The 16892-nt window shown below is 40.1% G+C and overlaps 1 protein-coding gene across 2 annotated transcripts in view; it reads right to left on the reverse strand.

Annotated features, from left to right (window-relative positions):
* The window catches only part of mfhas1 (multifunctional ROCO family signaling regulator 1), a 49117-nt gene extending 35893 nt beyond the window's left edge, over positions 1-13224 (reverse strand). For both annotated transcript variants that reach the window (XR_016090876.1, XM_088912174.1), the window contains exon 1: positions 9947-13224. Coding sequence is in view for 1 of the 2 variants with exons in the window: in XM_088912174.1 (XP_088768300.1) it covers positions 9947-12827 (2881 nt within the window). In the remaining variant the exon portion in view is untranslated. The remainder of the gene's footprint in view (positions 1-9946) is intronic.
* Positions 13225-16892: the final 3668 nt, after the last annotated feature.

Raw genomic sequence — 16892 nt, forward strand, 5'->3', positions numbered from 1 at the left:
GGTAGCTCTCTTAAGTAAGTCAATGGACCTCACTTTGTTTGTAACCTTTCTTATGTTCTTATCGTGACATTTATCCTTCTGTTAGGGAATGTAGTACAGTCTGGTAGGGGATGTAGTACAGAAGACAACGCCAAACAATGTGTCTTCCTAAAAAAATCTTAGCATTTCCTTTGTGTACCTCTAGCTCAGAGTGACAACAAAGTAACCTAATAATCGTAAATGGCTACTACTGTGGCAGCACAGGAAACATGACATGCACTTTAGAAGAGAATGAGAAAGAAAGAACCTACTGCACTTATTAGACACGCTTGTAAATCAATTCCAACAGGCATGGTGAGCTGACATACTGTAGGGACATTACAACTACACCTGTCGTTCCTAAGTTTTATAAAACTGTAATACAGTTCTGCTTTAATTAAAATTAATCCAATCCAGAAAATAGCAGCCCTACTCTTCCTAACTTCTAAATTAATTTAAAAGGCTTTAAAATGTTCAAAGGCTCAGAACTGTAAAGATTATTGTGATGGCATAACATCCATTCTGAGGAGGTACTGTAAACAAAAAGAGGTGAATTCTGTGCTGAAAAGTGGAAATAAATAAGAAAAGTACAATGTTCCAGCTGTGGCACATTCAGGTGTGCAAGAACATGTTCCTACAGCTTGCACACTGATGTAAATCCCCACTCAGGGTAAAACAACATCTGATACGTTTTCAAGGAGATGAAATATGGATCCAAGCTGTTCCCATTGAAAGGTAAACCCTGGACATTTTTATTTATTTCAGATACATACATTAGGGATAATGCACTTAATTACACTGAGTTCACGTGCAGTGTTAAATGTCTCATTTTGTCAATATAATTAAATACAGTCTACCGCAGCTTTCAGTGGAACAAAGAAAAGAATCAGACTGCCTTTGAGAGCCACAGATCCCAGCTCAGTACTTTGCCAGACCAACACAAAAATGTCAGACCACTGAGGCTGTTTACTCATGTCTCACAGTTCAAAGCCAATGAAGAAGACCCAAACAACCATTCAATAGAGTGTCTGCAAGTAAGCAGTTTAATTTTCCTCATGTCTGCAGAAGCACAAACAAAATCCAACTCCAAGCGTTGACATGACTTTAGTAATGAATAAGAATCCAGAATACCAGTGAGGCTTGCCTATAGCCCCATATAACTCATGGATTATTAGTATGAGATCTTCTATTTAAAACAACAAATAGCACTGTAAAAATCTTGAACACATTTAAGCAAGAGTATGCTCAAGCAATTTATTAAAAATGTACAGCTTTAAGTAGTTCAACCTATAAAAAAGACATGAGATTAAGGAGAAAAACCCAAAGCAAGGTGTATTTTTCTGTGAAACACTTCCAGACACACAGATACAATATGCTGCCAACACAAGGCCTTCATTTTCAAAGCACAGACAGGCCCTGTTCCCATGGCAACACACATACAGGTTTCTTACTGCAGGTGTCATTAGCTGCTCATACTCAACAACAGCAATTTTGACACCGGATCCCCCACTGTGCAAATAAAGAACAGTTGTTCTGTTTTATGGAAAGCACCTTGTCTTCATAACCTTCATCGAATACATAGTAAATGGAAAAACATTTAAGGAAGCAGTAAATTACCAAAAAGACCAAATAAAAAAAGAATTGAAAGGAACAAAGGCTGATTTACACTATTTTTACATTAATGTGGATATAATTCAGAAAAATGTAACTTTGATTACGTATGAAGTACATTTTAATAAGACATTTCTTACTCTGCAGAGCATTATATTTTTAAATTGCCATTAATCACGTTTTAACCCAACTAACAGTACCAAGAGAGTCAGAAGAGATTTCCCTAGGACATTTCACCTCATGATACAGCACACAGCAAAATTGTGTACTCTATTCCTTAAAATAAGAGATCCAAGACAGTCCAGCATGGCACTTTTCCATTTCTGAACAAGATATGTCAACTAAACTAAGAAAAGGCTTGCAGCTGGTGGGGGTAGAGCAAGTTCGGGTCAGTTTCCATTCCAAACATTCCACTCGCTAACCTAGAACACACCAGAGAGACAACTCTACCAACCCCCACTTGAACTATGGTCAGAGCACACTGTTATCCCCCACTACCCTGAGCTGATGAGTTTCATTCAACACAGGTCTGCCTGATTCATATGCAACTCTGGTGCATTTGAAATGGTGAGGTTGTGAGGTGTGAGGCTTCTGGAATACAGTCAGGGTAGCTGACAAGGAATGGCCCCTCAGTGAATGCATTCAGATGCAACACGCGCTGTGGAAGTGCTTTTGCTTCACATAATTATGGTCACCTCGGCAACTGCTTCATCTGTTGTAATTCACTAATTCAGTTGACAATTTGACTACATGCAAAACAATGAGGACAGGACAGACAGAAAACATGTAAATCAAAGCTGAAGGAAATTTTTTAATCCCACAGACAAGAAATGTGCCATAAAAGGGATTGTATGGTCTGGTAATTGAATAAAGTATTTTCAATTTAGCTCATGCCATACTACTATAGCAACACGCCACATCTGACTGTGACTTGTACTAGATTAAATGAATGGTGTGCTTTCACTGCTTAATTCTAAAAAAATACCAGTTATATAATCTACAGATCACTTTCTACACTTTTAACAGCAGGGGGTTCTACATGTTGTCGATACATGAGATTGGAAATCACACTTTTTACAGAATTAGTATAAATCAGTCTTCCAGGGCTCTACTTTCAATGCATTAATGTATTCTTTTTAAGAAGCGTTGTTTTGAGGAAAGTTTTTATTTAGCCTCTGGCTGTAATACTTGACAGACATTTTTTATTTATATTTACTTCATGTATCCAAAGAGCGTAAAGCTGAAAATGTTTCATAGAGAGACTGCATTGCCGTGGTAACAGACCACTGTTTTAAAAATGCGCTGCTTGAAATAGTTTGACTTCACTGAACAAATGCCCAAGCTGGTGTCATAGCCAAAATAAAAGAGATCCCAGAAATTTCAGTTTCACTGCTTCAGCAGAATTGTCATATTGTAAGACATGGAAACTGAGTGGATCTACACAGTATTAAGTCCCTGCTCAGAATCGTTCAATGTAAAATTACTGCACAACATTTTTTTTAGTTTCACAAATGATGCAATTCTATTTTGAAAATACATGCACTGTCACTGTAAAATGAGCTGCCTGAAAGGAGAGTGACTATACTTGTGAAACAACAACTTAGACACACAGACATAGACCCTGCACACAGAGAGGCCAAGGAAAACCCATCAAGATCCATCCATCAATCTATTTTCTAACTGCTTCTTCCAATTCAGGGTCACAGGGAAGCCAGAGCCTGCAAGCAGGATACACCCTCGCAGGACGTCAGTCCATTGTAGAGACATACCACTCCCAAAACACAGAGGCACAACAAAAAAACACTGCTTGTAGTTTCTTCTGAGTAGCAGAATGTGTTCAGAAATACATTATTGTTACATTTTTGCAATAAAATCCATCACTCTGACCTACAGCAGAATTTGTATTCACATTCTCCAAAGCCCACAGTGGATAATCACCCAGTCTGGAGCTTCTCATATGGAGATTACACTTGCATTTTTATCCTAATTGATTCAGTTGGGGGGTTTTTCAGTAAAGACTGCTGACAGAGGGGCTGGGGGGGGGGATTTCCTATTTCCTACACATGAGGCCACGGCTAAAAACATACAAACGATGTCAACTAGCCTAATTAGGAGAAGGGAATGAGTGCAAAGAGTGGATTTTGCTGCCTACAGACCTGACCTTTAATGTAATGGGACTCTCTCTCAGTGTGATTTCTACTGACAATCTCTCCCATCAGCTTGTAATTAGCCAAGCTTATTCTATGATATTACTCTGCATGCCCTAGACCTTGACTATCTATTTGCAGGGTTTTTATGTATATTTGAATAAGGAAAAAAGGGGAAAATGTATACTGTCTAGGCCATTTGGGAACTTCATCACAACTGCAGCAATTCCGTGGTTTTAAACACTACATGAACTACCAGAAAACATTTTTTCACTTACAGCCACAAAAATATTACAAAAACTCAGCAACATTTCTGGGAATAGCCAGCTTTTTCCACTTCAAAAAACCTATTATTAAAGTAAACTAACCAGCCTCTTTCTAAGCCAGCTGTCCTTTTTTATTCTTCAGACTCTTCTTGGATGACACATTGGAAGACGAACCAGACTGCAAAACGGTCATTAACCGACATCAGGCTTGTCTTACTGTAAATTAAGAGCACAAATTCACCTTAAAAATGAAATTCCTTGCAGGCTTTTCCATCCATCCTTTTGCAGAAACTGGTTTCTCTTGCGGAGGGTCATAGTTACACTGGTGTCTAACCCAGAAACCCAGCAGACATAAGACACAACAGCACCCTGCTTGGGAACACCCACAGAAAAGAACCAACTGGACTAATTAGTCCTGGACTAAGTCAGTGCCCTATCACTAATTTGACAGAGTGTTGATAGCCACAGATCTCCCCTTGTAGTGACTGATGGCAGCCTGGCTACACAATGCTATAATGACGTACTGGGACCTCACATGTGACTCTTCCTGTAGGGTCATCCAAATGTGACAACTCTCTGACAGGACAACACACATCCTCACGCTCCACAATGGTTATTATACCATGGACACCCTACTGAATGAACCCAGACCTGAATGAACGTTTGTGAAATCAGCTGGAAGGATGTGTGGCATCTATGGCTCACAGACCAGAGACTAGTGAACAGGCACATGGCAGTCCTGGCTCTACAAAAGGAATGGGACAAAATCCCACAGGACAGTCTCTGCAACTTAATTAATGTGTATACAGCTTGTATTCCTTCTAAAGGTGGCCACACACACTACTAGCATGTGACAATTACTGTAGAACTCCTGTTGTCAGCCCTTTTGACAAATGCAAATCAGTATACAGAATGTACCTATAACGTCTGCTCTACAGCAAAAAAGAGTATTCCTTATGACAATAGTTTTGTGCACTGTTTGCAATTTTAACTTAACTTTTCTTGAACCTACGTATATTTCATTAGGAACTTTTTACATTTTTTAGATTTAGGGGCAGAGCAGTGGCTCACTGGCTAAGGACCTGTACCTGTGGCTGGAAGGTTGCCGGTTCAAATCCCGTGGCCGGCAGAGGAATCCTACTCCGTTGGGCCCCTGAGCAAGGCCCTTCACCCCAACTGCTCCAGGGGCGCCGTATAAATGGCTGACCCTGCACTCTGACCCCAGGCTTCTCTCTCCCTATCTGTGTGTCTCATGGAGAGCAAGTTGGGGTATGTGAAAAGACAAATTCTTAATGCAAGAAATTGTATATGGCATAAAGTGATCTCGTCTGATTTCCTGACTTCCTCATCACATAATTCAGAATTCCTCTTCCATCTACTGTATATTGCTGGTGTCCAAATGGGAAACATCATTTTTTCCATAGTTTCAGCAGTACAGACAGATACATAGCACAGCTCTTTTCAGCTTAAAAGTTAAAGCTTTCTTACAAACTGTATTATTCCAACTGACTTCAACCAGACAGGGAGCCGGACATGAACTAATCCACAAAGAATCTCAAAGCTATGGCCCACACTAGTCAGGCTTTTCAGCACAGTATTACAGAGAGACAGAGAGTGAAGGAGTTTGGAATGTCACGACCTCAGAGAGATGGAAAGTAGCCAACAGATTCAGTTCTGAAGTTTCGAAATACAGAACGTCCATGCACATCACCGAAACACTACTTGTGCAAATGCACACTAACACATCCTCTATCAAAGGAGCAAATTTTGAAAGAAAGTTTTGAATGATATAAAAGAGGACGTATGTATAATTTAATCAGGAGAATTTGGAACTTGAAAAAATGAAACAGTTACAGGAGGGTTTATGCATCATAAATGAGTGCAACTGCATAACAGTTCACTGCACTGAAATAACAGGGTTAACAAAATAATTAAAACAATCTCTTGATGTAAGTGAGCATTGTTACAGTATTTCACATGTACAAGCAACATCACAAAAGGCAAAGAGATTCAGTACAGTGAGTCTATTAAAAATGCAGTTGTTTAGGCTCTGGATTTGTTACTGGGGCTTGCGGGTTGAAATCTTAGGTACAGTACTGCTGTTGTACCCTTGAGCAAGGTACGTTGATAAAAATGCTCCAGTAAAATGTTGTGCTGTACAAAGTAAAGGAGAATGTGTTGTCAATTAACTCATTTGGTTACATAAAGGTTTCCTTCTAACTGCAATCTCGTCAATTATCTTGAAAGTCCCAGTATGCCAATACAGTAGGTATTTCTCTAGTAGGTACTTCTCTAAAAGACAAAGCAGGCATTTTACTGAAACAATCGGAACGATGTACCTCGCACCCACAAACCAGGGTTTTAATAGTTTAAAATGCCAGTTCAGTATTTTGTCCAGTAACAAAAGAAAATTGTTTACACCTCGCAGTGAAACACAAAAAGTCAGGAGTTTCAAATGGATTATTTTGTTCCAATTTAGATTTACTTCTTTACTTTGCTAGACATTCACCTTTTTTTGCTTAATTTTATGTAATATTACAAAAAAACTGGAATGTTTTGCACCACAGCCAAAAAAGTATTAAAAAACAGTGGTGCACAAGAGCCAGAGGTTTAAAATGTGTTTTGACTCTCAGAGCAAAGTTGATTAGTTTGTAGTCAATACTTTCCTTTTCTACAGTTCATTCAGGACACAATAAGCAGTTTCAACCTTTGCAGTATGACAATAGTTTTCTCCACCATTTTCTGAAACCAGAACTCTACTTGTTCCATTAGTCCTGGTCATTGCTCATTACAGCCTTTGGTGTCTGAACTAAGACAAGGTGAAAAGCTCTTTGTAAAACTAAAGAAAGTACTCTGACAAAGCTTATTTTGGTCTGGTTCCATTTTCTGGCAAATAAATCACAGAACACACCAAACCCAAAATCTAGTTATCCAAAGCATGATCCCAGGTGTAAAAAAAAACAATATATACAATAAAATTAATTAGACTGTTACTGTTAGATCAATCAAAAGGAGTCTTCAACCGGTAAAAAAAAAATCATTAGATTAGAACAATAAAATATCATTTAATCATTAAGTTGGAAGGTTATGTTATGTTTAGCTTTTGTTGTGAGGCAACAAATATTGATTGCCATGACTAGTTTTATTTTATCGCAATGTTTCATAATCGCATACTTTCATTGTGCTGATTGTGTTTCTATTGGCAACAATTATGTTTCACCAGTCTCTGGCCTGTCGTATGCTGTTAGAACTCTTATCAGCAGGCAAAATTCAAGAGGTCCCCATGGCAACGTGCGTTTCACTGCCAAGTTAGAGCTGGTAATGTTCCAGTCAGAAAAGCAGCTGGACTGGAGTAATTAGTGCAAGCTTACAGTACGTCTTAGGTTAAGCCAAGTCCATCTAGGACTGCCAGCCATTGTCACTATCAGGCCTAGGATACCTTTATTAACCCAACATATAACCTATTATGTTAATGCATCTTTTAGTATTATTACTTAAATAATACTGTACTGTATTAAACTCCTAGGACTCTAGGATTTCTGACTGAAATGAAAGACTATATCCCTGTGCCAGAACAGACCAATTATTCCTGCCGTTCTCACAGTAACCCCAGGGAACACCCGACTGCAGTGCTCCACTCTCCACCCTGGGAGACACGTCAGCCTGTGCAGCTTCCTGAAACAGATATCATCTTACCAAGGCTTTCTGGAATAGCATCTGCATCATGACACTAGCCATGACATCATAACTAGAACAACAAAGGAAAAAATTGTATGCATATCTTTAGCCAAACAGACAAACACTGTATAGCATTATATCCTGCTGCTTTGCCCTGTATAGTGACAAGACATTAAAATAACACTACCTATTAATTTACACATCCAAATAATATCTAAATGCTTAATGTCTTGCAACTGTAAAGATGTTGAGTAAAGACTCATTCTTAAGGCACCAAGCATTCCAACTTCCACCAAGGTCCTTAGTTGTCCTTAGTGTGGAGACAACTCACAAGGAGTTTGAAAATTCTTGCAGCACCAAGGAAGCCCAGCAGAGTGAAGTTCTGTGCCTGAGATCTCCTGCTGTTTCAGCATGATTAGCACATTCACAGTACTGCCTTCCTAATTCTCACCTTCAATGACTGCTGGATAAAAACACTCCATCTCTCATATGTAAAATCTATTAGAATAATACTTATGCTGGATATCATTTGTGAGCAAGATATTTTTTCAAATATATGACCAGAAACCACCCGAATCTATTGTTTGTGCAATCTCTTCAGTTTGTGCCCTGATGATTTCCAGTACTCTCTAGTATGAAACCTCCCTTATGGTAAATAAAGAGCCTTCTGGGGAGCACAACAGAGCAATACTATGCGATCTGCTCACCCTTATCAAGGCTGTTCCAAGCAGAGTTCTAAAGAGTATCAACACCGGTACATAAGTAATGTCAGTAAATACAACCATCTGATCGTTAACTAATGAGCAAAGGCCATTTGGTCCAGACAGCTCATCTGTTGTTGTTTTTTTTTAAAAAGCTAATTGAAATGATCTCATCCAGCCATTTCTTCAAAAGAACCAGGGTTTCCAGTTTGAACAACATGGCTGTGGAGCTTGTCCCACACTCCCGCCACCCTTGAGTGGAACCCCAAGTATATACTGTGAACAAATGTACCGCAAGCAAACTTCAAAAAGCCTACTTTTGGAAGAGAAGCTCATGTACTCTATGTATGTTACAATTTTCCCTTTAGTATAGTTCAGACTGGAACACCAAGTACCAAGTAAATTCAAGTAATTATATGTTTTATTCAACTAAATATATACTTATACAGTAACTGTAATTTTAAAATGTGATGTTTTCTTAAAATGTGTTGACAAATATGAATGTGAGGGTTTGTTTCAATGTAAAGTAATGTAAAGGTTCTTTTCACACAAAACAGTAAAAATAAAAAAAATATAATGTTTAGGCTGTTAAGCCATCTTCAGGTGTGGGCACTTTTTAAATGTATTGACCAAAATACTAGTGCTGACTTTTAAAATGCTCACTTACTGTACAGTACATTTCTTACGGACTTCAAATTAAGCAACCTTATTATTGTGAAAGAAATACTCCACTAGAATTAATGAAGAATTCTTATGTTTATGTAATGCCTGGCCAAATAAAATCTATTTTCAACAGTAGTAACAGCAGTATTAGAAGTATTATTATTAGCGCTAGTATCTCAAATTACCATAAACATTCCTGCAGTGCAACTTAAAACACCTTAAGAACCTTTAAGGCTATAATACATAGACAAAACTATAACATTTTAAATTTCACCTTAACTTTTACTTCCTATGTTGCCTTATGATTTTCAGCCTTTGTGTTAGACACCGGTCTTGAGAAAATTTGTATTAAAGGACACAAGCCAGATGTGTGCCAGTGAATATGTCAGGCACACAGAAAAAAAACAGCCTTCTCTGCCAGATTTTCTGTTTCTCTTTCAGTCTGAATGTCCTGGAAGTGTCAGATATGAGCATCCTCTCATGGCACGATGTGTAACACTTAGTACCTATGCAATATGCTTGCCTGTAATGCTAGACATAATCCTTTCAACGCTGAGTAGAGACACTGATTTCAGCCAAGCAAACAGACTAATCATGGCTACACTGTCGAGCTTCCTTTCCAAATGGGCACATGCTCATAAACTGACGTGACCAAGCCAAAGACTGCCATGAAGTGTGTTGCATTAGAGGGTCCAGACTGCAAAATACTGTGATTTCCATAATAAAGCTTAGCACTGAAAATGAAAAGGCTTTGATATTTTCTGATTACTTCTATGAATTTAATTAATTTCCTTGCATATTGAACAGAAACAAATTGCAATAAAACACAAATAGCTGTACAGACTTTTCCAATCAGACCTACCTGGGAAGGTGTGGGGATTAGGTGACCCTCTTTTAAGGCACTTGGAACAGAGGACATGCACAGTGTAGTAAAGGCCTGGCCATTCCTGGAGAAGGACATTCAACTCTTCCACTAAAGGGGTTATAGCTTGCCAAGCTGTCCAGATATTTGGCAAAGAGGCATGACTGGCAATGGACAAGGTTTCTGCCTGCAGCCTGCTCCGAGAAGGCCGGTAGCTGACCACAACAGGGACTTTTCCCCGATAGGCAAATATCTGGTACTTGCCATCCGAGCGTTGCACCACATGGGTGTTGATCCGTACACTGTACCTGGCAAAAAGTCCAGGGGGGAAAAGAAATGGGAAGCTGTACTCAATCTGCAGCTGCTCCACTGAAAACAGCTGACCACAAACACCAGACCCTCCATTGATCCAGGCTTCTGCATGCGGCACCTCATTTTTAACATAGCTAGGGAACATGTACCACATGGTGGCACCATTCAGAGGTTTGCACTTAGGCTTGTTTATGCAGTAACAGAGGCCCATCTTCTCAAGTAGCTCAAGGATGAGGTGTAGGTCCTGCTGAGTCTGTATATGGGGCTTCAGGAGCAGCCGGATGATGTGTGAAGGCAGGAGGCCATGCAGAAGGAACCCTTCCACATAGTGGTGGAGCTGGGTGGCTCTCATCTGGTCCCCATCAGATTCACCGAGTAGCTTCTCCAGGAGCATAACAGCGTCCCTCTGGAAGAAGACATTGAGGATGTCGATGAACTTTGGGAGGTTGTGGAAGACATACTCCTTGAGGCTCAAGCTGTCTTCAAAGTAGAGCAGCTTTCCACTCTCGTGCAGGTAAGAGAGAGCACTTTGCAGACGATCCTCTGTAAGGCCAGCTTGCAGTCCCAGCCTGGCGGAGTCCCACCAGGACAGCCAGAGATCTTGGGGTTTAAAGTGCAACTCTTCCAGCATCTGCCAGGACTTGGGAAGGATCCGGTGCAGGTTGGGAAAGATTTCCCGATGTTCGGCGACCGACATGAGCTTCTCCTTCAGCCTCTGTGTGTTTCGGAGGTCTCGGACACAACTGACACAGAAGACTGGGGAGAGGATCTGGAGACGGTGGTTGAACAGATATTGCAGCTGCGCTTTCTTGCGCCGAAGGTTTCTGTCAGAGACCCCATAGTAAAACACATGGGGGCTAGAATTCCTCATGTCATAGTCCTGGTTGAGAGCTTCATCAACCTTTTGCACCAGGCCTTGTAAGAACTCTGTGTCTCTTTTTTCTTGAAGGGCAATCTGCCGGTGGATATCCAGGCATTTTTCTTCAATTTCCACCTCGTCGCACAAATCAGTGTGAGTCCCTACAATGCACACAACACCGTGTGGGACTTTGGCACTAAGAAGATGCAAGAAGTACCCCACACAAGTATAAAAATGCCTGGATACATATGTTTTCAAGTTGACAACAAGAATGTACAAAGCACCTGGAGAAAGAAAAAACGGCTTTATCAGATCATAGCTTTGCGCTCCGGACAAATCATACACAATAAAGGTTAGACTCCGTTCAGCATCTGCTGTCCAGTTTGTCACATCAATCCCTTTATTTCCATTTCCAACAGTCATGTCCTGGGGCTTTGTAATGAGGCATTGTCTCAGATTAGTCTTCCCAGCATCCTTTAGCCCCATCAGAACCAGCTTTAACCTTGGCTTCACAGCAGGTTGGGAATGTGCAAGTTCTTTCTGATAGGCCGCTATATAAGGGATGCCTTTCATGCACACCTCATAAGGAGGCTGCACGAGCGGGTTGTCTTTAATTTTCCATATATTAACCTTGGAGAGTTTTCCAAAGTTGTCAGGAAGGATGGCAATTTGGTTACCCTGTAATACCAGCTCTTCTAGTTGCCCAAGTTCCACTATGGAATCAGGTAAGTACGTAATTTTGTTATTGTCCAGCCACAAATTGGCAAGTTTGCATAGCTTGCCTATATCTTCTGGAACAAGCGTCAGTCTGTTTCTGCTCAAGTACAGCTCCTCCAAACCAGAGATCTCAAGAATAACCAGAGGGAACTCTTCAAAGGAGTTAGAAGAAAGATTCAGCATTTTCAGTCTTTGCATTTTTCCAAAGGCCTGTGGTAAAGCTTTCAAAGAATTATTGTCCAGCATTAGGCTTTCCAAATTCCTCAGATCGCAGAACGTCTCAGGCAAAGTGGAAATTCTTGTGCTACTCAGCCACAAGATTTTGATGGACTGAAGCATCATAATTCCACCTGGCAATCCCTCAAACCTGTTGCCTGAACAGTCCAACTCTTCAAGGTCATTGTGTGACAGAATTTCCTCTGGGAAGTGAGTGAGTTTGTTGTGGTCTGCATCCAGTGTTCTGAGCTTTTTCAGCTGGGAAAAAGAGCAAGGGAGCTCGCGCAGCTCATTAAAACTAATATCCAGTTCCTCTAAGCAATGTAACATGCCTATCTGCATTGGCAGAGATTTGATTTTGTTGTGACTGATGCACAGCTTTTTCAGGCTATTCAAGCAATGTATTTCCTCAGAAAAGTGACCCAAGCAATTGTGACTTAGATCCAGCTCTGTCAGGTGCCTGAGCTCAAAAACAGCTGAAGGAACATAGGTAAATTTATTCCTCCTTAATATCAGAATGCGCAGGTTGGTAAGTGTGGCCCCCAATCCATCTGGCAGCTCCTGCAAAGAGTTGTTGCCAAGATTGAGGACTTCTATCTCATTGATGTTCTCTGGAAGAGTGATCTTCTGGTTGTTATTGGTGCTCAGGGTCAGCTGGCGCAGGTTGCTTCTCAGCTTCCTGGAGCGCAGAGCAGCATCTCTCCACAACCTGGCTGTTTTCAGATTGTTCTCCTTCTCAGCCATGGTTTCACTAAGACCCCTCCTCCTTGTTTTCATTGAGAGTAGTCATCTATTATCCTGGCAGCATGATTATTTGTCCCAGTTCCTTCCCAATTCGAGTCTTCTGCACATTTATCGTCATTGAAACAAAGGCATTACGAGCGGCAATAACGCCTCGCTTTTCTATCATAAAATGATACGAACAGGGCAAAAACAAGAATATTCGCATCCTTTTCATCTGCGCCATGGAGAACAGAAAAAGCCTACCTCAATGAATGAGGAGAATTAACCTGAACAGTCCACTGAATACGGCAGGCAGGTCGCCTGGCACCGCCAGCGCGTCCTCCGGTACCACGACATTCACATTCCGTCCAGTTTTTAGCAGGTTTACGAAATGATCCGACCAAAGTAACACACGTACCGTGTTCCTCCTTTGCCGAGTCCCTCCGCCTTAGCTTCACGGACTGCAGCTGTAGCTGCGCCGAGAGACTGGAGCTGCAGCAACGCCTAACAGTGCGTCAGAGCCCTGAGCCCACCTTCTAGAGGAGGTACCGATGGATACGAAACGTAAGGGCAGCGTGAAGTGTAGCACAATACTGGGTACTGCATTGTAATTGTCTGAGTATGTTAAAATGTGTCTTAACTTAAAAACTTAATCGTTATTCTAGAATTGATTAGTACGGGTATTTCAGCTGCACACTCGATCCGCTGACTCTTGGCTTTCAAAATGTAGTTTTGGAGTTCTTCTTTTGTTAGGGAAAAGTTTAATGTAAGAAACACAAACAGCTACGTTTTAAGTTCTCGTTTAAACAAATAAATGAAATATTTCATATTTTCGCGTATAAGTCTTTAGTTTATTTGCTTAATTTCCGGAACGTATTCATTAAATTTTAAGATTAGTCTGTTTATTTCAAGTGCTGTCGTCTAAACTTCATTAGATATAAGAATATTGAATTGGTCACTTTGGTTTTACACCTTTTCATTGCTGTTTTAATTTAGTATTAATGAAGACGCTGCACCTCCCCGTAACACCTTACAACAATAATCTTGCAAAGTACTCTGTCATTACTATAATTTAGAAAAGTATTATATTTAAAAAGTACTGTGAAGTGGATAACAGACTTTTCTCAGGTGTGAGATGCTCTTCAGTGCCCACCTCCCATATGTCATATGTCCCATTGGGATCCTTTGAGATTAAAAAGGCTGTATTAATGTAAATAATAATGATTAATAAACACTGTACTCAGTGTTACCTGGTGTATATTCCATGGATTTTGAATTAGTATCTACTTATTTCTCCTGAAAAAAAAACAGGTTTTTATGAATCAAGTACAGTATGTATGAGTTCTCCTATATGAGGTAACTGTTGTCCGTGACATAATAAACGTTTCTAGAAGCTGCGGGAATTTTCTGAGATAGTTGTACGGTACTCAAATGACATTAGAACAATCTAAAACTACTGAAAATTAAACCAAGCATTTGCAATGCACACTTTCGGTATACTTCTGTTTCTCTTGAGCGCTACTGCTCTCTAATGGCTGCTTGGCGTGACCGCTGGGTACCACAAATATTTTCCCTGTCATCTGTCCCTCATATTTTCACTAAATTATGCTTATACCCATTATCCACCCATTTTTCCCCCTTCACTTTTCTTTTTACCATACCCCAGCTCATTATACTTTATCTTTCTCAAGGCTCCACAGCCAAAACAATGTGTTTAACTCAATTTCTGCCTTTCTGCACTATTCTGTTCAATTTACAGTATGTCATTTAAGGCTTTTTTTGAGCCTCCCTTCTACACAACAGATTTCAATCTGTCACCAATTTCCTATTCAGATGAAACCTGATAGCACTGGCCTTTCACCTTTTATTTGCTTTCTAGAGACTGTTTAGCATAATTAGTATTTTGCTGCAACTCCTTTTATATTTGTACCTGTCTCTTTTTCCTTTATTTTCCCTGTTTTTGTGAAGGAAGAGGGGAGATATGAGAAGGAGACTATAAATTTAGTATATCCCTTTTCATAAATAACCCTCAGTTGAAACATTGTACCAAAAATGTACTGTACATGTTCTGTACATTACTTCTTATATTTATATAATGATTGTTTTGTTGTTGGTGTAAAATACAGTAAAAGTACTTATCAAAATATATAATAATTTGAGGCTTTCTGGTTATAGAAAATCCAAGTATCCTTTCTTTCCAGCTGGGATATTGTTTACTTAGCTGAAAATGGCGCTGAAGTTCTATTTAATTTACTTAACTTTTGTGGATAGCACAGTAACATGGCCTTTAGTGTTGCTGTCTCAATTCTCATGGCTCTTAGCTTTGATTCTGGCCTGCGGTACTGTCTGTGTGGAGGTTTTGCTGGGTTCTCTGGTTTCCTGTCCCCTTCCACAGACACAGAGGCTTAAGTGCTGAACCTCTGAATTAAGAAACCATTTTTTGTAAAAGTCTGGTGACCACAAAGGCCAAGTAGGTTGGTGACTTTTCTATGTTTGAATGTCCCTAGGCAAGATTAGACTTAGCATGGTCATGATGGAGCGTTCCGTGGAACTGACCAAGTGGATTGTTCCATAAGGCATTTATTGTCCGCGTCTGTTTGTCATTTGTGCCTATTTCTCTACTGTTACTGGGTACAGCTGAATGAGTAAGCATTCCAATACACTTGTTGTATATGGCAAATAAATCTTGAATCTTAAAAAGGTACAGTACAAGAAGAAAGTGCATTTAATTTAAAAGGTACATTTTTATCATTCAGAACTTTAGAACTAACACCCTTACCTGTTCTTCGTATAAAGCTTTGCATCTGTTTTGTCTCTTCTTATTCAGTTTCAGTTCTTACAAAGATTATGCCTACTTCATGAAGATAAACATATAAAATTTATTACACAAACCCTCCTCCCGATGGATCAGTAATGCTCTCTAGTGGATACTCTGCAGTACTACATATGATGCACCAGGTTGCAGTGAGATGAACTGCAACCATGGTATTAAGGTTAATGTCCTGAAGATATAAATATGCTTTAGAAGATTTGCTGTAACAGTAAGGAGAACAGCCCTATTATTTATATGTGCTCCAGGGCATTGTGGGGATAATAACATTCCTTGCAGAGAGATTTTATTTCAGATGCAACCATAGCTTTTCTCAAAGCAACATCAGAAATCTGTCATCAGAAAAAATTCTGTTCAAATGGTCTGAAATGAACTGGGAAACTAATGTCCTGTCACAAAGAGCACTGGTAAGTTTTCCCCATAAAGGATAATAGCGAAGAGAGCGTTCAGTAAGATTTACCGCATTACTGAATGAATTAAATTGCTGGTCAACAGGAAGACGGGAATGTACCACAACAGTCAGGACACAGCCAAACCGAAGGTCTGGGAGATGGTAACAAACAACAGTTTTGCTGGAATGGGTTGGATGAGTGTAGAGGAAAAAACCCTCAGAGGCTAATAATGATTTTGATGGGGGTATACTGTGAGTATACTATCCAAAGAAAGTGTTGTTCTTTTCTGTATTTTTCTTATTCAGTTTTCACTAGGCGGTGGTGCAGTGGTCAGCATTGCTAGCTGCCAGCACTGAGGACCTGGGTTCAACTCTGGGCCTAGAGTGCTATCTGCATGCAGATTGTACTATGTCCTTCTTGGGTTCATATGGGTTTTTTCCCCACAATTCCAGAACATACTGGTAGCTTAAGTGGCTCATGCTACAGTCGCTGCAGTGGTCACTACCAATCATGAACGATCAATTAAGTAACACAGAAACAAACAGTTAGTCAATACATAGAATCGGTGTACTTTATTTTTGTGAAAACAAGCCTGCATAGAGTGATGAAGTTCTTTTGATCCTCGGTATACATCATAATGTTCTTCCTTGTGAGATTGTGACAAGTTTGTATTTGAAACCAAGGACCTGATCTGCTGCTGGGAAAAGCGTTAGTGGGACTAGTAAGGGGCACTAACCCTGCAGTCAATGTGGGTCCTAATGCCCCAGTATAGTGTTGGGACACTCTACTGTAAAAGGGCACTGTCCTTTGGCTGAAATGTAAAAGCAAGGTTCTGACTCTTGGTGGTATTTAAAAATCCCATGGCATTTCTTGAAAACCCTGGTGTGCTGGCCAAAT

This window comes from Atractosteus spatula, chromosome 3 (assembly GCF_055471065.1).
Source record: "Atractosteus spatula isolate fAtrSpa1 chromosome 3, fAtrSpa1.hap1, whole genome shotgun sequence".
In the NCBI taxonomy this organism is placed as follows: Eukaryota; Metazoa; Chordata; class Actinopteri; order Semionotiformes; family Lepisosteidae; genus Atractosteus; species Atractosteus spatula.